General features: G+C 46.9%; 1 protein-coding gene across 1 annotated transcript in view; it reads left to right on the plus strand.

Moving 5' to 3' along the window:
- The window catches only part of SEMA5A (semaphorin 5A), a 119,620-nt gene extending 101,056 nt beyond the window's left edge, over positions 1-18,564 (plus strand). Inside the window, exons 14-18 of the mRNA XM_048515374.1 lie at positions 2,924-3,094; positions 4,227-4,382; positions 6,796-6,843; positions 10,727-10,938; positions 17,317-18,564. Of these exons, the coding sequence (XP_048371331.1) occupies positions 2,924-3,094; positions 4,227-4,382; positions 6,796-6,843; positions 10,727-10,938; positions 17,317-17,436 (707 nt within the window). The 3' untranslated portion in view covers positions 17,437-18,564. The remainder of the gene's footprint in view (positions 1-2,923; positions 3,095-4,226; positions 4,383-6,795; positions 6,844-10,726; positions 10,939-17,316) is intronic.
- Positions 18,565-20,538: the final 1,974 nt, after the last annotated feature.

Consider the following 20,538-nt stretch of genomic DNA (forward strand, 5'->3'; position numbering starts at 1 on the left):
ACAAGAACAGTCTCCGGGCGTCCCATGCCCAGCATGGAAGCCGGACTAAGGAAGGGATCGAAAGCCGCCCGGCGTCATCCAGGAAACCCTGAAGCTTGCTCCAACACCACTCTCTCAATTACGCTTCCCAGAAACGAAAGATTCGAGACAGGCGTGGTGATGGTGGCGATATCTCAGGATCTAATGATGGTCTTTTCAAGAGTGGTAGGACCACCGCCTCCTTCAACCCACCCGGAAGGAGGCTCCTTGCTCAAAGGGAGCTATTGATGATCTTCAACCCAGGTGGGGTTGTAAGCTCCTCCGGCAGAGTTTAACAAGCCAGGAGGAGACTGCGGATCCAGAAAGGACAGGTAGTAGGTCCTAACAGCAGCCAAAGGCCCTGTCAGCAGCGGCTTCGGAGGAGCAGGGGAAAACTGGGCCAAACATGGGCCTGAAAGGCTGGCAAAGGGAGCCTCCAGTTCACTAATTGTAAGCAAAGTCGCGGGGAGGTCCTGGCGGGTGGCGATGACTTTATCTGCAAAAAAAGCTCATAAATGCCTCACAGCTAATAGCCAATTGAGAATTTACAGAACTCTCCGACAAGGAGGTCAAAGATCGAATCACTCGGAACAATTGTGCCAGGCGAGAGCTAGCAGATGCGAGAGAGGAGGAGGAGAAAGCTCTCTTAAGCCTCCTTCCGTCGCCACCTCATAGGAAACCTTCATAAATTGTCCTATAAGATGTTAGCGCCACTTCATCACGGGATTTCCTCCGCGCTTTTCGCTCAAAGGCGATCCTGAGCCCCCGCTTCATATGGCGTAGCTCCGCGGCGAAGATACCATGGGGCTTTCGCCCGAAGCGAAGTGCAGAGGACGCTGGGGAGCAATAGCCTCGATGGCATCGGAGAGTCGGGAATTCCAATCCTCCACCTGCTCATCGAGCGTGCCGGCAGGTTCAGGGTCCCGCAGAGCATTCAGGAAACCAATTGGATCCATAAGTCTCCGCAGGCGGGCATAAATCGGCCCGTCACCTAGACAGGGTTGGCGCCGCAAGTCCATCCGAACCTTCAGGGCATAATGGTCGGACCATGGCACTCTGTCAATAGAGGACACGACCAGATCGATTCCTGACCCAAAGACCAAATCCAGCATGTGACCGGCCTCATGAGTGGGGCCAGAATTTACTAAGGAGAGGCCTAGCGTCGCCATGGATGACACTAGGTCCACAGCCGCTGTACATGAGGCGGTATCGACATGGACGTTGAAATCACCCAAGACAATAAGTCTTGAGGAGACATAGCGCCCAGTCAGCCACCACCTCCAGCAGCCGTGGCAGAGCTGTCGCAGGTCGCGCTTAGGCGACCGGTACACCAAGAGGACAGCCAACTTCTCCAAGGCCAACCACTCTAGGCCGACACATTCTATGCCAGTGATCTCCGGGACAGGGACAGCCCTGAAGGGGATTGAATCTTGGATGAACATCGCCACGCCGCCCCCCCGGCCCTGAGTTCGAGACCGGTGGAGACACGCGAAACCTGGCGGCGCGACCTCGCCCAAGGCGACGGTCGCCGTCCACGCATACCAGGTTACGGTGATACAAGCCAGGTCCATCTGTTGATCTCTCTGAAATAATCCACGAGGAGAACTGTGGTCTTATTATTGATGGACCTGGCATTAAATCAACACCAGTGGCGAAGTAGGGGCCATCCCTCTGAATTACTGACCACTCTCATCTCACCGGGATAGGGCCGGAGGTCGGTCAGAGGCGAGCGAGCATACCCATATCTCATTCGCCTTCTATCATATGGCTGCCGCCTACCGCTATAATTACCCCATCCCATTAACACTGGGATCCCTGGCCCATTTGAAAAGGTGCCCCATGTCCTTTTTATCTCCCTACTGTCAGGTCGTCCGGCACACCACAACACGTGGGTGCAAATTCATCCAGCACAGCACGTGGGTGCAGGTTCGTCACTAATCCCTCTAACAATCCTAACAGCACTAAACAACTAAATAATCTAAACTAGCATAAGCTACCAATAGCAGTAAAACTGCTAATACAAACTGCATATAATCTAATCTAAACTAGTACAAACTGCCAGTAATAAAACTGCTAATACAAATACCAGTACTAATGCCAGTACAATCAATATTAACACTAAAACTGATACCAGTACTGAGTTAGCTGGATTACTAAGCTACACCCCCAATTGCAAACAAGTGAACAAAAAATGAGGTATGTTAGAGGCTAAACACCGTCCTATATGATATCAGAGGAGACAATGTGGGTTAAAGGAAGGTGCCAGCCACCAGCAGAGGGAGCTGCTGCCACCAGCTCCCTGAGGAGGTCTCTTCTTGCTGTGATTCACCAAACCACCAGCAGAGGGAGATTGACCTTCAAGTCAATTGAAAATAAGTTTGTTTCAGGTGGGTCGCTGTGTTAGTTTGAGGCAAGTGAAATCAAGTCCAGGAGTGCTGCGAACCAGGGTTATAAGCTTTTGTGGGTCAGAATGTTGAAGTGAGCTTTGACTTAGGAGCAGCAGTGGCGTAGGAGGTTAAGAGCTCGTGTATCTAATCTGGAGGAACCGGGTTTGATTCCCAGCTCTGCCGCTTGAGCTGTGGAGGCTTATCTGGGGAATTCAGATTAGCCTGCGCACTCCCACACACGCCAGCTGGGTGACCTTGGGCTGGTCACAGCTTCTCGGAGCTCTCTCAGCCCCACCTACCTCACAGGGTGTTTGTTGTGAGGCGGGAAGGGCAAGGAGATTGTCAGCCCCTTTGAGTCTCCTGCAGGAGAGAAAGGGGGGATATAAATCCAAACTCTCTTCTTCTTAGAAAAGCTTATCCTCTGGAAAATGTTGTCAGTCTTTGAGGCACCACCGAACTTTGTGTCTTTACCTGGGCTCTGAGAGGCAAGGAATGTAATAGGGGTGGTCTTTTTCTAGTTGACGGAGGCTGGTCTTGTTGGTCATCGTGGTCAAAGTGCTCGGCCACGTGTGGAAGCGGGCATTACATGAGAACACGCTCCTGTGCAAACCCGGCACCAGCTTACGGAGGAGACATCTGCCTGGGACTCCATACCGAAGAAGCCCTCTGCAACACACAACAGTGCCCAGGTACCAAAAGACCCCTTGGAGAACTCATATCCCTTTGGCATTGGGAGGCATCCAGTGGTTGGGTCGCTTCCTTCCTCCCAGTAGGCCTCACATATATTTCCTCCACACGCATTCAGAACAACCTTATGGGGGTAGGTTAGGCTGAGTGGGATGGAGCCGTAGAAGACCACCCAGCGTGCTTCAGGTCTGAGTGGGGATTTGCACCCTCCTGCCCCACCCCCCTTCCAGGGTCCTAGTCCAGTGGTGGGGAACCTACGGCACGGGTGCCACAGGTGGCACTCAGAGCCCTCTCTGTGGGCACGTGCAGAGTGCTCCCCCCCCCCCACACATCTAGGCTGGCCTCGGCTGCTGGGCTCGATTATTAGCATTAAACCTAAGACCTAGTTTTGGGAAAGCTGTGTAGGTAACCCTGTCAAGCGCTGTTAAACCCCACTGATTTTCATGCAAAGAACTAAAGTGTGATCCTTTACCTCGGAGTAAGCTTGGTTGCTGGCTTGGTTGCTGGCTTGCTGGCTTGGTTGCTGGCAATGGGGCTTGCAATGGGGCTTGCTTCTGAGTAAACCCTCCTAGAGTCGTAAGTTGGAAGAGTTGCACGGTTGCCACCGACTACCACCAAGCTTACTCCCGAGTAGCACATGCCTCAGAGCCAATCGTTTTTTTCTAAACTAAAACCGTTTTTTTCTAAACTAAATTCAGGTTAAATGTTGGCCCTTTGCAATAAATAAGTGGGTTGTGGGTTGCAGTTTGGGCACTCGGCCTCGAAAAGGTTCGCCATCACTGCCCTAGTCCAACACTCGTATCCACTGCAAGCTGCTGCTTGTTAACTGTTTTGTATTTTAATACTGATAAAGTCTTTCACCCGGACACAGATCTGCCATCAAAAATAGGGGGAGTTCAGTTCTCCCTTCAACTTCTACAGCCTGAACAACCACTTATCCTGTGTTGCCATATCAGCAAATCATGCATCGATGGCCCTTTTGGGATTTAGGAAAATATGGCACTAAAAAACAATTGGTGGGACTAACTAGCTCAGTGAATTCATCGGGAAAAGGATGACAATTTTCTTTTGAAAGCATTCTCCACTGCATTCAAGTCACTTCCAATCACTGCTTACTTTTTTTGGTTGTTACAGATAGCTGGTCTCACTGGTCAGAGTGGTCTAGCTGTGATTCCTCTGGTGTCCAGTTCCGTGCCCGTCAGTGTGATGTTTTGTTTCCAGTGGGTCACCAGTGTTCTGGGAATACCACTGAGAGCCGACCGTGTGTTTCAGATTCCAATTCCATACCAGGTAAGGGCAGTGCTTGCTTATTTTCTCAGCTACCCAAAAAAGAGAGACTATTAACGCCACCCAAACTCCTCCATATACAGTTATACAGGACCAGCAGTGGCGTAGGAGGTTAAGAGCTCCTGTATCGAATCTGGAGGAACCGGGTTTGATTCCCAGCTCTGCCGCCTGAGCTGTGGAGGCTTCTCTGGTGAATTCAGATTAGCCTGTACACTCCCACACACGCCAGCTGGGTGACCTTGGGCTAGTCACAGCTTCTCGGAGCTCTCTCAGCCCCACCTACCTCACAGGTTGTTTGTTGTGAGGGGGGAAGGGCAAGGAGATTGTAAGCCCCTTTGAGTCTCCTGCAGGAGAGAAAGGGGGGATATAAATCCAAACTCTTCTTCTTTAAACAATTCTTAATACTCCCTCGAAAAAACAAAAAACTCATGATCTGTAAATACCCAGCCTTCAGATCATTGGGGCTACTTTTATTTTATTTTTTTCTTATCAAGTCACAAGTCACAGCTGACTTACGATGATACCTGTTGGGGTTTTTAAGGCAAGAGGTGTTTGGAGGTGGTTTGCCCTTGCCTGCCTCTGTATCACAACCCTGGTATTCCTTGGAAGTCTCCAATCCACGGTCAACCCTGCATCGCTTCTGAGATCTGAGAAGACCAGGTTAACCTGGTCTATCCAGGCCAGTGGGTACAGAGCCAAGCATATTTCATGGCAGCAGTGGCTCCTATCTAATCAAAAGCTTGTGGTATGGTCTGCTATAAACATAGGCTATTTCCACACTGAAGAGAAGAAGAAGAGTTTGGATTTATATCTTTGGATTTTCTCTCCTGCAGGAGACTCAAAGGGGCTTACAATCTCCTTGCCCTTCCCCCCTCACAACAACACCCTGTGAGGTAGGTGGGGCTGAGAGAGCTCCGAGAAGCTGTGACTAGCCCAAGGTCACCCAGTTGGCTGTTGTGGGAGTGCACAGGCTAATCTGAATTCCCCAGATAATCTTCCACAGCTCAGGCGGCAGAGCGGGGAATCAAACCCGGTTCCTCCAGATCAGAGTGCACCTGCTCTTAGTCACTGCTCTTAGCCACTACGCCACTGCTGCTCCTGGTTATTTGCCCTGGGTTTGATGCTGTTGGGAAGTGTGGGGTTTTTGTCCTGCTTCCCTGCAGCATCATGGTCCATTTGTCCACCTCTTGGGGATTCCCGTTTTTCCCCCAATGTTTTCCAAACTGGCTTCGTTACAAAGTTTTGGGAAGAATGTCTGCAAAGCCTGGATGACCCCTGGGCAGGGGGGAAAGTTCATGTTTTTCCAGTGCTGCCTGCAAGCCGCCATTTTCACTGCTCCTCAGCAGAAATTTCCTCACCATGCCAAGGGGGATGGGCAGAGGTGGGATCCAGCAGGTTCTCACCAGTTCCCGAGAGGGGGTTACTAATTATTTGAGTGTGCCGAGAGGGGGTTACTAATTGGGTCTGCTTTTCCGTTAGAAATTCCACTAGGTCCAAAAATTATACAGTCCTGTTGTTTCCTATGTGGCTGGTTAGCGAAGGTAGAAAATGGGATAATTCTCCCTGTTGGGCTGTTTTAAAAACATGTTTTAGAAATACGGTAAAGTTCCTTGTTTAAGGAAAGTGTCCTTCTTTTGATTTCTAGAAACAAAATTAAGTATTTGAAAGTATTAAGTATCTGACAGGCAGTCAATTAGAGGAGAAGTCGTTGTTTCTGTTGGCAGTAGACGATAGGACTTGCTAGAATGAGTTTAACTTATGGACAGAAAGATACCAGCTGGAAATTAGGAACTTTTTTTTACAGTAAGAGTTTTTTACAGTAACAGAGAAATTATTAATGCCCCGCCCCTGGAATGCCCGGCCACGCCCCCGTCGGCCCCGCCCAGCCTCATTGGCGCTATGCCACTATTTGAACCCCACCACCATGGGAACCTGTTACTAAAATTTTTGGATCCCACCACTGGGGAGAGGTAGTTTGTTTTGTTTAAAACCAACAATGTAATATTTTTATATCACTGTAATGTTACAATTATTTGTGTATCGGCCTTTCTGAATTCCCAGTTTTCCTGGAACATTGGGTCAAATCCAGGATCTTCCTCCTTTCTTCGCCTCCACAGGCGTGGGGGCACACAGCATACAAGCCAGCTGAGAGACTTTTCTGATCTTCCCCCTCCCTCAGAGGTGTTCACATTCGCACTTGATGGGTGGACTGCCACGGCTGGATTTAAGTGCATGAGTGATAGCATGAAATCTTTGCAGAATGGAACATATTTTATTTTTCTCATCAAAAGTAAGATGGTGAAAAAGAATCCTGCCGGTCTCAGCATTTCTCAGGCTCGCACCGAGCAATGCCAAGAGTGATTTAGAACTATCGTTTTTCACCAGCGTTACATAATTGGATTATTTTCTATTGCAGACATCATGGTCGCAAGAACCAGCAGCATCAAAGAAAAACGATGCGGTGGTGAGCCCTCTCTTCTCGTTCCTGCTTTCTCCATTTCTCCTCTTTGTTTTCACGCTACTTTCTCCAGCTTTATTGACTAGCAGGGGTTCAGTTCATAGGTTATGTGGCATCCTGTGAATCTTTCCCCTCTGTTTTTTTAAAATCCAGAATCTTTTGATGTACAGAGGTTGTTGGGGGAGAGGCTGTTTAATCCCTTTCTCTCCATCTTCATCTAGCTCAGAGTCCTTCCCGGCCTGTTTTTTCACTGTGATGTGGCTGTGGGGAAAGACATGGGTGCTGATTTCCTGCAGGGTATGAAAAAGGAGCACAGGAAGGAGCTGGAGCAAAACTTTTCGGATTTAATCAAGGTCTAAATTGCCTGGGCTATTGGTGGACCTCCTGCGTAGTGGCTAAGAGCAGGTGCACGCTGATCTGGAGGAACCGGGTTTGATTCCCAGCTCTGCCGCTTGAGTTGTGGAGGCTTATCTGGGGAATTCAGATTAGCTTGTGCACTCCTTAAACAGGTCCTTAAAAATAAAGGGAAAGCTGCTGTAAAATGGCTCAAATTTCAGCCAAGTGCACTGCTGATCAAAACGCCTTGAAATTAGTCTTGCAATTATAGCCAGCCCACCCTTTTAGGAGCAGCAGTGGCGTAGGAGGTTAAGAGCTCGTGTATCTAATCTGGAGGAACTGGGTTTGATTCCCACCTCAGCCACCTGAGCTGTGGAGGCTTATCTGGGGAATTCAGATTAGCCTGTGCACTCCCACACACGCCAGCTGGGTGACCTTGGGCTAGTCACAGCTTCTCGGAGCTCTCTCAGCCCCACCCACCTCACAGGGTGTTTGTTGTGAGGGGGGAAGGGCAAGGAGATTGTCAGCCCCTTTGAGTCTCCTGCAGGAGAGAAAGGGGGGATATAAATCCAAACTCTTCTCTTCTTCTTCTAATTGTAGCAACTAGTATAAATGATTTTAAAAATCAGCAGATTTGCCCAGTCACTATTTGTTTGCATCATTAAACTGTTAAGCTGAGGAGAAATTGAGGAGCTGAATGTAGCATGGAAACCCAGCCTCCAGATCTTTGGAAGCCTTGTGGATCCATCATTCTGGCTTGTGGGTCTACCCCTGTGGTGATCCTTGGCTTGAAAGATGTCCAGGTGGCCTCGAGTGCTTTCAGCCCTGGACACAGCCTGGTGGAACACTCTGTCTGATGAGACCCAGGTCCTGTCAAGGCCTGTCTGTACACTAAGGGGCTTTCCCCACCACAGAAGGGCGCTAAGGTCGACTCGGTTCCCTTCAGTGGAGGGCGATTCCTGGCTGTCCCCACAGCAACTGAGTTGGCCCCCTGGAACCGAGCTAAGTGGGCAGGACCATCTTGGTGCCTGTTTCGCTCCTCGATTGTGATTGGCGCTTGTGTTACGGCGGGAAACGGGAGCATTCTTTTTTTTTACAGTTTTTACAGTTCACAATTACATGCGCTTACTGCCCGCCACGACTCTCCTGTTCTGCGCATGCCACAAAAGCGGCTTGTGATTGGTTGAACAGATGAGGTGTCGTTTCTATGCTTCCCCACTTCGAAGCTTCGAAGCGGTATCGACCTTGTTCTGGCAGAAAAGTGTAGTTCATGACTGCAACAAGGATGTCGCAGTTCTGACGGGAAGGGGGGGAACTGTGACAAAACAATGCTGAGCTCGGTGGCAGTGGGGATTCACTGAGGCGAACCTAGGTAGAAACCAGTTCAACTCTGTTAGTGGGGAAAGCCCCTAAGTGGTCTAGCCATGTCTTCAGAGGAGGTTGGGAGAATGTGGCGCCCTGACTGTTTCTGCTTGTACTTCATGTGAACACTTTGCTATGTAGGAATGTGTGAGCTTCAGCAACGCTTTTCCCAGGATGAGCTCATCTGGAAGCCAGGCCTTGGGAGATGGAGCAACCTTGTGAAGGGGGGCTGGTGCTGTCGCCTAGTGACAGAGTACCGGGGGGGGGGGGGCACAGCCACCTATACTGGGGCAATTTGGCCGGAAGGCTTCAGTCTTGGCAATGAATTCTTGAAGTGTAACCTGTGTCAAGGATCCCCTGAATGCTCACCCAGGGGCCAGTGGTGCGTGAGCTCTTGTTCTGAGTCAAACCCCTCACACAAAAAGATAAAATATTTTTGGCTTTATTTAAAAAGGAAACATTCGTGCGCATTGATATCTGCAGGTGCAGATGGAACAAAACAACAGCAGGAAAATTGCCATCAAAAATAGAATTATAGCCAGTCCCAATAATGTCAAGTCTGGAAGATTTATCTCTGCTCTTGTCTTTGCTTCATGGAGCAAAGCTGAATATCCGAAGACAAGCCAGAGTTCAGGAATGCAAAGTTCAAAGCAAAAGTGTGATGCAGAATAAACAGCATGGCTAGCCAAAAAAGTAGCAAGCTTTGTATTGTCAAAGGCTTTCACGGCCGGAATCACTGGGGTGCTGTGCGGTTTCCGGGCTGTATGGCCGTGTTCTAGCAGCATTCTCTCCTGATGTTTCGCCTGCATCTGTGGCTGGCATCTTCAGAGGATCTGAGATCATCAGATCCTCTGAAGAAGCCAGCCACAGATGCAGGGGAAACAACAGGAGAGAATGCTGCTAGAACACGGCCATACAGCCCAGAAACTGCCCAGCACCCCAGTAGCAAGCTTTCTCAATAACATATTGAACTAATATAACTAAGCTCTAACCCATGTGATGCAATCCACCCAATGGGATCGCCCCCTCTAATTAGGCAAAAGCACTGATCGTTATCTCAACAGCTTTGCAGGTGAAATCATTTTCAAACACCACAGGAATGTTTTTCCCAATTAAATTTGCTTAGAGGGCCTTATGCATCTGGTATAATAAAGGGACAAAGAATTTTAGATTCTAAAAATCGTTCAAATATGGCTACAGTTATGTCAACTTAATACAACAATAAATTTAAAAAATACACTTTCTTTACAACCTGCCTTGAATGCCAATCAATAAATCGATTTCAATCTCATGAGAGTCAGTTTATTGGGAGAGCACAGGTCTTGACGCAATTCTGCAGGGCCTGTAAAATGGCGCTGTTCCGCTAGGCCCATGGTGGCGAACCTATGGCTCTCCAGATGTTCATGGGCTACAATTCCCATCAACCCCTGCCAGCATGGCCAATTGGGAATTGTAGTCCATGAACATCTGGAGAGCCATAGATTTGCCACCACTGTGCTAGGCTTATGGTTGAGGCAGCAATGGCTTAACAACTGTATTTCCGTCCTTTGGTTTCCCTCTCTCTCATTCCTCCGCCCCCCGGCCATGTTGTGATTCTAAGAGTTAAAATGAGACTTTAGTCACTATCTGTTTTTGAGTTAGGATTTTAATGGTTTTTAATCTTTACATTGTATTGCATTTTATTTGATGGAAGTCGTCATGAACCCGTGAGGGGAAGGGCAGCATATAGATGTAAATTGTTATTGTTATTATTATTTATTGTTATTATTGCCACAAATGTCATATTCAAGTTGATGTTTTACAATAAGAGCTAGGAAGTTGCTCTCCAATCTCAAAGCTGAGATTCTTAAAAAGTCCAGATCTGTAGAATATTGAATTTTCTCTCTCTCTCTCACACACACACACACACACACACCCTGCACGAGCATAACTTTTTTCCCTCCTTCGTTGTATTGTCTTCTAATTCTGTAAACCTGGTATTATTGCATTGCCCATTAAATGTCTTGTGCTGTCGGATCAAATTGTTTTCTATTATTTTTGCAATCTGCCTTGAGTTCTCAGCGAGAAAGGCGGCCGATAACTAAAGTAAATAAACCAATAATTTGTGTGCACAATGCATGTGTATGTATATATAATATGAGAGTGAGTCCAATATAATCAAAGATCCTGTCTTATCTTCTCCACCTCGCAGAGTTTAATATGTTCCACATGACTGCCGTGGGGCTGAGCAGCTCCATCCTCGGGTGCCTTCTGAGTCTTCTGGCTTACACTTATTGCCAGCGGTACCAGCAGCAATCTCATGATGCAACAGTCATCCACCCTGTGTCTCCTGCACCTCTTAATACCAACATCACTAATCATATCAACAAGCTGGACAAATATGATTCCTTGGAAGCCATTAAGGTAAGGAATAAAGATGGGCACAGGGAGGGTTTCCCACAGCCACTATTGAGAGCTATTTCATTTTTTAACTGAAATATTTTTTGTCCACTGGTGGGATTCTAATAATTTAACAACCAGTTAGCTCCCACCCCTGCTGCGCACCCCCCTGCTGCCCACTTACCTGCTGCAGAGGAACGTCTTGTGGGGGTGGAAGGGGGCAACAGGGCCTTCCCACCACTGCTCTGTCCCCTCGCTCCCCTGGGTGAGGGGGTGATGGAGCTTTTGGCATCCTGCTGCTCCGGGGCCCCAAAAGTCCCCTCGCTCCCCCTCCCCTGGGAGAGGGGGCAATGGGGCTTTTAGCACCTCAGAGCAGCCTTGTGGCAAGGCGCCTGGCTGTTCCAGGGCTCTGAAAGCCCCCTCACTCCCCCTCCCCTGGGAGAACATGCAACAGGGCTCTTAGCCCCTCGGAGCAGCTCTGAAAGCCACTTTTAACAACCAGTTCACCAACAAAAAAAATTAGGTGCAAACTGGCTGAATCCCACCGCTGTTTACGTCCCCTTTCCCCCTTCCTTCAATGAGACTCAAAGGGTCTACTTTGGTATTCATGTTCCTGAAGGCCAGAATACACAAGGCGTTTTTGAATGAATCGGTCTGAACCAAATGAATCAGGTCTCATTTTTGAATGAATCAGGTCTCATTCATTGAATGAATCAGGTCTCATTCATACTCAACTCAAACACAGCTTACGCAGCCGCTGCAGGGAACGTCTTCTTAAAACTCTGCTGAGGCCCAATTCAGCTCAGAGCTCACTTGTTGAAATAAAAGCCTAGTGTCATTTGACCCTGAATTGCTGTACCCGAAGTCCTTCCTTGGGGGCTACTTGTCAGGATGGTTTTGGTGTTGGGGGATGGGGATTCTGTTCTGTGTGAATTTTCTGTGTGAAACTATTTCACTGCTGCTTCTTGACTGTGCTTATCTCTCCCGCCCGTAGTGAAGGCCAAATACTTCACTACGGGTAGAAGTGCAGCTGTGAAGGTAGAAGTTCAGCTGTGAAGTTGTATGGTGGGCGGGGGATGGGCACGCTGGTTGCTTTATGTTAGCGACGTCTCGGCGGGAAAAGCCAGAGACTTCTTGGAGTTTGTACGGAGCTTATCTTACCTGCGATAAAGAAATCATTGTTCACCACAACTGTTTCAATTGTCTGGTTCAAGGAGGTTCTGACACTACTCTTCCAAGCCAGGTCACACAAATACTAGTTAGAAACCTTTAATAGCATATATATAAATTATACAGTGGAAATTAAAATTGGCAGGTAAATTTTTTTAAAAAAAAACAAGCATCAGGAGAGCTGGAATATTAAGCCACTGAATTGGGATTGAGTCTGCTAAGCATTTGGGAACGTTCAGTGATGACAACACACAAGAATCTAGCAGTTTGTTCGATGGTAACAGTTGAGTTGCTGTCTAGCAAGAACAAAGTTTTGACAGCATCTGTAGTGTTGCCTAGATCAGCTAAGAGAGGGTTAAGTAGCCTTTCCCGCTCTACAGCATATAGAGGGCAATATAATAGAACATGATGGACGGTTTCCTCAAGACCAGGATTGCAGGTGCAAGATCTATCAGAGGATGGAAGATGGTGCTCTCTGTTGTATCGTCCGGTAGAAGGAAGAACATTGCATCTGGCTAAGGTGACAGCGCGTCACAGAGTGGGCTCATGTAGGAGATGTAGATATCTATCCACACAAATACATACAGCCTTCAAGGATTGCTGCACATGACGTCTGTATGAAGATGTCTGCCAACACAGCTTCAGATGTACCGTGCAGAGAATGCTGACGATTAGGTCTACATGATGACTCACCCCGTTCAAATAACTAGTCCTCAGGAATCATTGTATCCTCTCACCTCTCCTTCGGGTACCTGTCAGAGCTATTAAAAGGGGCTCATCGGTGGTGACTCACCATTTTATTGTCTGATTTTTCTCACCCCTGTTGAGCTTCAGTCAGGTAGAGCCTGCTGTAACATGAAGCATCTATTATGGTGTGAAAAAAAATCCCCCAGGGCGCTGGGTGTTATCAAGTTTCTGACTTATGACAAGCCTATGAATTAATGACCTCCAAAACATACTTTCATTAAAAGCCCTGCTCTGATCTTGCAGACTGAAAGCTGTGGTTTCCTTTATTGAGCCAATTCCTTTCATGTTGCTTCTTCCTCTTTTCCCCAGCATTATAGTTGTTTCCAGCGAGTCTTGCCTTCTCATAATGTGACCAAAGTTTAATAGCCGCAGTTGAGTCATTTTGGCTTCTAGGGAGAGTTCAAGCTTGACTGCCTTTAGAACACCCTTTGGGGGCGGGGGGCTGTCCATGATAAACCCTCTCTCCCTCATTTCAAATCAATCAACTTTCTTCCTGTCAACTGTCCCCAGTGTGCATACATGAGGAATACTATAGTATGAATTACTTTGATCTTGATTACCAACTAACCACCCTTACAGTTAAGGATCTATTCCCATGGTGGCAAACCTTTGGGACTCCAGATGTTATGGACTACAATTCCCATCAGCCCCTGCCAGCATGACCAATTGGCCATGCTGGCAGGGGCTGATGGGAATTGTAGTCCATATCATCTGGAGTGCCAAAGGTTCGCCACCACAGATCTATTCTCCACCACAGTCTCCATTTCCTGCTTTCTTGGTTTCTGTCCTTTTTGGTTGATGGTAGAGATAAGGAATACACAATCTTCACATTTAAATTTCTCCTTCGTCAATGTAATTCTTCAGTAGTCATCACTTTTTGTCTTGAGGTTCCGCTGTAATCCTGCTTGGGCATTTTATGCTGTAACAGAAACTTCAGCAAGTAATTTCAAGTCTTCACTGTTTCTGCCGGTAATGTCACGTCATCTGCATATCTGAAATTGTTTATGTTCCTCCTATTAATTTTCACTCCATCTTGATCTAAATCAAATCCAGTTTTCTTTTGCATGTAGACTGAGCAGAGACGGAGATAAAATCGCTCCTTATCTGACATCCTTTCCAATTGAGAACCTTTCTGTTTCTTCATATTTTTTCCTTCAGGGAAGCTCTTTTCTAAAGTACAAGTTACACATCAAAGCAATCTGATGTTTAGCACACCCATTTCTTTTAAAACCTACAGCTTTTCATGTTCCACGCAATCAAAACCTTTGCTGTAATCCATGAAATGCAAGCTGATATTCTTCTGAAGTTCTTTTCTATACTTCAGTAATCAACATAAATTTGCATATTATCTCCAGAGCTTCTTCCCGTTTTTAATTAATTTATTTATTGATTGATTGATTGATTGATTGATTGATTGATTGATTGTTTAGATTTGTAGACCGCCCCATCCCCAAGGGGCTCAGATTTTGCAAATCTGGCTTCATCTGGCATTTCCTGTTCCATTATGATAGCAGTATTTGGTGTAGGATCTTAAGCATCCCTTCACTTGCATGAGAAATTTGTGTGATGGTCTAGTACACAGGTGTCAAACTCGCGGCCCTCCAGATGTTATGGACTACAGTTCCCATCATCTACTGCCAGCATCATGCTGGCAGGGGATGGTGGGAACTGTAGTCCATAACATCTGGAGGGCCGCGAGTTTTACACCTATGGTCTAGTAGGTAGTCTGATAGACTCAGATGTCTCCTTTTTTCAAAATTGGAAGGTAAATTAAGTATTTCTGATCTGTGGGCCATGGTTCTGTTCTATTTTCCATGTTTGTTGGAATATTCTTGTTAAGATTTTGGTAGCCTCTGTTTATGAGCCTTGAAATAGCCCTATTAATATCCTATTAATCTATTAATATTTCTGGTGATTTGTTTCTTGTTGAGTAGAGCTTTCACATCACTTTCTAAAATTTTAGGTTCTTCAAAAGATTCATTTTGGAGGGAATCTGTCTCTTTTCATCTGTTCTGTACAGTTATTCAGTGTATCGTTCCCTTTTCTTTATTTTGTCCTGTTCAGTTAAGGTATTTCCATTTTGATCTTTCAGCACCCATAGCCGTGGTGCAAATTTCCCTTGGATTTACTGAAATTTTTGGAACAGATCTCTTGTTTTTCCTTTTTTGTTCTCTTCTGTTTCATTACACTGGTTACTATAATAGTTCTCCTTGTCTCTGTAAGCAAATTGTTGGAACATTGCATTTCTGATTCTATTTCTGTCACTTTTTACTTTTGCTTCTTGTCTATCTTTAGCAGTTTGAAAGCACCAACATTCATCGAGACTTTTCAATTTTTAAGGGTAGAGGAATAGTTTTTGTGCACACGTTTGTGAAAATATCTCTGATTTCAATGCATAGTTCTTCTGGTCTACATTCACAATCTTAATAATGCAAACCTATTCTTTGCACAGTCTTTCTCTAGTAATGTTGTTGAGATTGTATTTTGGCACTATGAGTATTTTAGTGTTTCTCTTCAGCTTTATTCTAGTTTTGGATACTAACAGTTCATGGTGTATATCACAGTCCGCTCCTGGTCTTGCTCTAGCAGAGAGAATAGAGCAGTGATGGCGAACCTTTTCGAGACCGAGTGCCCAAATTGCAACCCAAAACCCACTTATTTATCGCAAAGTGCCAACACAGCAATTTAACCTGAATACTGAGGTTTTAGTTTAGAAAAAATGGTTGGCTCAGAGGCATGTGTTACTCGGGAGTAAGGTTGGTGGTAGCCGGAGGCTTTGCTTTGAAGCAACTGTGCAACTCTTCCAACGGGTGAATCACGACCCTAGGAGGGTTTACTCAGAAGCAAGCCCCATTGCCAGCAACCGAGCTTACTCCCAGGTAAAGGATTGGCGCTTTTCAGCTTCTTCACATGAAAATCAGTGGGGTTGAACAGCACTTAACAGGGTTACCTACACTGCTTCCCCAAAACTAGGTCTTAGATTTAATGCTAATAATCGAGCCCAGCGGCCCAGGCCAGCCTAGATGTGGGGGGGGGGGGGCAACTCTGTGCATGCCCACAGAGAGGGCTCTGAGTGCCACCTCTGGCACCCGTGCCATAGGTTCGCCACCACGGGAATAGAGCTTCTCCACCTTCATCTGTTCTGTTGCCTGAAATGTGTTCACAATGAACCAGTTGTTGTCTTCCCAGAATTCTGAGTCGCTCTCGTGCTTCATTTCATAATCTTAAGTAAAAGGTTTATCTTGGGAAAAGTTATTCTGTAAAGCATTTGGTTTTGGATTTTATGGACTGTTATGGATTTTGAGGGCCAGACTATGGGAGACTTTTTCGTAATGTGTCGGGTCTGAGATGAATTGAGCCCCTGCAGAATTTGAAAGGAGCATTCCCTGCAGCTGCTTTATTAAGTAGCAAATGTAATAAATCTAGCCAGCTCAGTCTCTCTTTGGAGGCTCTGTTGATTTTTACACCCAAAGAGATTACGGGGGAAATTAAAATGCGCCTTCTTGACCAGGAACAACAATATATTTTAAGCTGTGCTATGACATCATGTTCCCCACTTTATTTTGGCATTATCCCAAAACCGGGGCAGACTGCTTAATATTTGTACCATCTAACTCAGGGGTAGGGAACCTGCGGCTCTCCAGATGTTCAGGAACTACAATTCCCATCAGCCTCTGTCAGCATGGCCAATTGGCCATCCTGGTAGGGGCTGATGGGAATTGTAGTTCCTGAACATCTGGAGAGCCGCAGGTTCCCTACCCCTGATCTAACTGAACCCAGACAAGGTGGGCCTTCAGCTCTGCAACAGGGACGCTTCTGAAATATACCTTCCCCAGATAGGGTTTGTACAAACTGCCTGTTCTCTGTGGAAACTCTTGAGCATATTCTGTTTATTTTTCCAAAATATTATCTGCTTAAAGGTGGCTGCTCTCTCTTATCCAAGACAAACGGCCCTTTAAGCCAAACTATCATGCGACTCTTGAATACTGACGAGCAGCAGTGACGTAGGAGGTTAAGAGCTCATGTATCTAATCTGGAGGAACCGGGTTTGATTCCCAGCTCTGCCGCCTGAGCTGTGGAGGCTTATCTGGGGAATTCAGATTAGCCTGGGCACTCCCACACACGCCAGCTGGGTGACCTTGGGCTAGTCACACCTACCTCACAGGGTGTTTGTTGTGAGGAGGGAAGGGCAAGGAGATTGTAAGCCCCTTTGAGTCTCCTACAGGAGAGAAAGGGGGGATATAAATCCAAACTCCTCCTCTTCCTCTTCCTCTTCTTCTTCTTCTTCTTCTGGAGAAGATTGCTCAGTTTTTGTTACAGGTTGTGGCCCTATGAGTTATATTTTTATGTATGATCAATTTATGCCTAATAAAGGTTTTGTTTGTTAAAAAAAATCTACATGTTTATAGCTGTCAGTTGCCTTATTTGGAATGTTGCTATTTTAAGGGGAACGATGTGCTTACTCTGTGCCTTTTCCCCCTTCAGGCATTTAACAAGAATAACCTCATCTTGGAAGAACAGAACAAGTACTTCAATCCACACCACACTTCAAAGGCCTATTCCAATGCCTACTTCACAGACCTGAATCACTACGATGAGTATTAAGTGGGTCTGTATCCCCCCACAGCCTGACTGTTCAGAGCGGACCCCAAGGTATTAGTGTCATGCAAATGCCGACTGAAAAAAGAACAACCCGATCGTGCCCTGTCTGGGCAAGGGATTCCCGTTCCAAAGCTGTGTCCTGTGTCATCATTGGAACAAAGAGAAATAAGATGACAATCGCTTTTCTTTTAGGTTTTTGGTCAGCTTGCTGCCATTCTACTAATTAATATTTTCAGCTTCTCAAAAGACAGTTTGAAGACAATTAGATACTTCCCACAGGACATTGCTTCTCAGTTTCCTGGGGTGATTTTTTTTTCATGCACGTGGATTGCCCCCATGAAACACCAAAACAAAAACAAAGGACATAAGAAATAATCAGATAGCAGTATTCTGACTGCTGGTTGCAAATTCAAGAACTCCATTCTCCATGCCACGTTTTCAGAACTGTGAGATGATTTTGGGGCCTTGGAAGTATCTGAAAGTTACTGGGGCGGGACTGCAAGTCTGCCTTGGTGCAAGGGGTGTTGGCAGAGCAAGCAGCGGAAACAATCTAGACCCCCATCCTTGAGGACTGTGTGAATCGGCTGGCGTGGGTCGCAAGGGAATGCGCCGGGAATTAGTTCTGCATGATGTTGCTGCACATGGATTGCTATACTAGCATGGCTATTTGCTTAGCCTGCATAACAGCACTGACTCCTCCTGGATGGTCCATCGCTACGTTCACGGACCCACTAGAACACAAAACTGGAAGAAGGCTTTCTCGCAGATCCATTCACTACCTTTGCTGAGGAGCAGATGGAAAAGCGTGAACAGCTCCATTGTCAGGTTTTGGATTTCCCCCCAGAAAAATTCATCAAGGAAAACAGTGGCAGGAAGCATTATCAGAGCATTGTTGTAATAATTTTGAGGAACTAACTGAGCTTGGCCGTCGTGCTTGGATTATGTAAATATTGGAAGTGCTTTGCTGAGCATAAAGTTGCTTTTCTCTTGCTTGAACTGAAAGGGGAGGGGGGGATAATCAAGCTCCCAGTTTTGTACTAAATTGGTTTCTTGTTGTCTTTGCTAATTTTGAACAATGACATCCTTGCCTTTTTAAAAAAAGAAAAAAACCAGCTTTGCTGTTTGAATGAATATCAAGAGTCGTGTGAAATCATTTGTCAACTAACTTCCGAAAAAGTGCGTTTCAAATCTGGCAGGCTTCTTTCCGAAGAAAGCCCTGAAGAAAGTGTTCCATATTTTATATAGCATAAAATGTATTTTTGCCGGACACACACTTGCTTTCCTCTGGGGCTCAGTATGCACAGCTCCCCTTCATCTCCCTTGCTGCAAGGCAAGCACACGAAGAAGAAGAAGAGGAAGAAGAGTTTGGATTTATATCCCCCCTTTCTCTCCTGCAGGAGACTCAAAGGGGCTGACAATCTCCTTGCCCTTCCCCCCTCACAACAAACACCCTGTGAGGTAGGTGGGGCTGAGAGAGCTCCGAGAAGCTGTGACCAGCCCAAGGTCACCCAGCTGGCGTGTGTGGGAGTGCACAGGCTAATCTGAATCTCCCAGATAAGCCTCCACAGCTCAAGCGGCAGAGCAGGGAATCAAACTCGTTTCCTCCAGATTAGATACACAAGCTCTTAACCTCCTATGCCACTGCTGCTCCTTTCCAGTTTAACCACGCAGCTGTATTTGAGCACATCTGGCACAGCAGCTGTGGGGAACTTGCTTCCCTAAGTTCTGCACGTGCATTTCAGCTTGGGACTTTGATTCTGGGAGGAACCCGATTGCTCCCTGCAGCTCTTCAGTACATAAGTTACCCTCAGTGCCTGTGGGGAAGAAAGAAGCATGACTCCTTACTCTTGGCCTCTCTCCCATCACAATCTTCAGGTACAAAATCTGCAAGAATGTACACTGGGAAGGAACGTGGGTCTGATCTAGGCTGGGATCCAGAGTTCAAGGAGTGGGACTTTAAGCCTCCGCCTCTTGGTGCTGTTTTCTCAGCCTGAAACAGCCTCATGGCATAGGAGGTTAAGAGCTCGTGTATCTAATCTGGAGGAACCGGGTTTGATTCCCAGCTCTGCCGCCTGAGCTGTAGAGGCTTATCTGGGGAATTCAGATTAGCCTGTGCACTCCCACACACGCCAGCTGGGTGACCTTGGGCTAGTCAGCTTCTCGGAGCTCTCTCAGCCCCACCCACCTCACAGGGTGTTTGTTGTGAGGGGGAAAAAAGGGCAAGGAGATTGTCAGCCCCTTTGAGTCTCCTGCAGGAGAGAAAGGGGGGATATAAATCCAAACTCTTCTTCTTCTTCATAGGCTACGGACCAGCAGGCCAACAGCAGTACATGCACATTTCCTTGACAGTGCACGTCGTGATCCCGGGCACTGTTTTAGGACAGTAAGATGCACAGGAAGAAGAATTAAGCCCCCTCCTCCTGTTGTGCGCCTGGGAATGAAGCACCACGCGTGGAATTCCTAGCCCACATCTGCTCAGAAGTCCTTGCGGTAGACAGGAAGGCTTTTCAATATGCAACTGAGCCTTAACGTGCTATTGACTATGCTCCGCTCTGGCATGCGATCCTAAGCTTGCATTGGTGCTGGGGTGGAGGAACTACAGGAGTTCAATTAAAGAAATCTAGGGACCGAGGGGTGCCCCTTGACCTCCCTGTTTCCAGCCTCCTCTCTGTGGGAATAATCGCATCCCCCTTCTTTGGGGCTTTCCGCACTGACAGAGTTGTACTGGTTTCTATCTAGGTTCACCTCAGTGTATCCGCACTGCAACTGAGCTCAACGTTGTTTTGTCTCAGCCCCCCCCCCCCCGCCTCAGAACTGCGACATCCTTGTCGCAGTTATGAATGGCACCTTTCTGCTGGAACAAGGTCGATACCATTTCGAAGTGCAGACGCATCGAAACGACACCTCATCCGTTCAACCAATCAGGAGCCACTTTTGTGGCCTGCGCCCAGAAAGCAGATGCGGTAAGCGAATATGTAACTGTAAACTGTAAACTGTAAAAACTGTAAAAAAAAAAAGAACGCTCCCGTTTCCCATGGTAACACAAGCTCCAATCACGATGGAGGAGCGAAACAGGCACCAAGATGATCCCGCCCACTTAGCTCA

This window comes from Sphaerodactylus townsendi, linkage group LG14 (genome assembly GCF_021028975.2).
Source record: "Sphaerodactylus townsendi isolate TG3544 linkage group LG14, MPM_Stown_v2.3, whole genome shotgun sequence".
NCBI classification, from domain to species: Eukaryota; Metazoa; Chordata; class Lepidosauria; order Squamata; family Sphaerodactylidae; genus Sphaerodactylus; species Sphaerodactylus townsendi.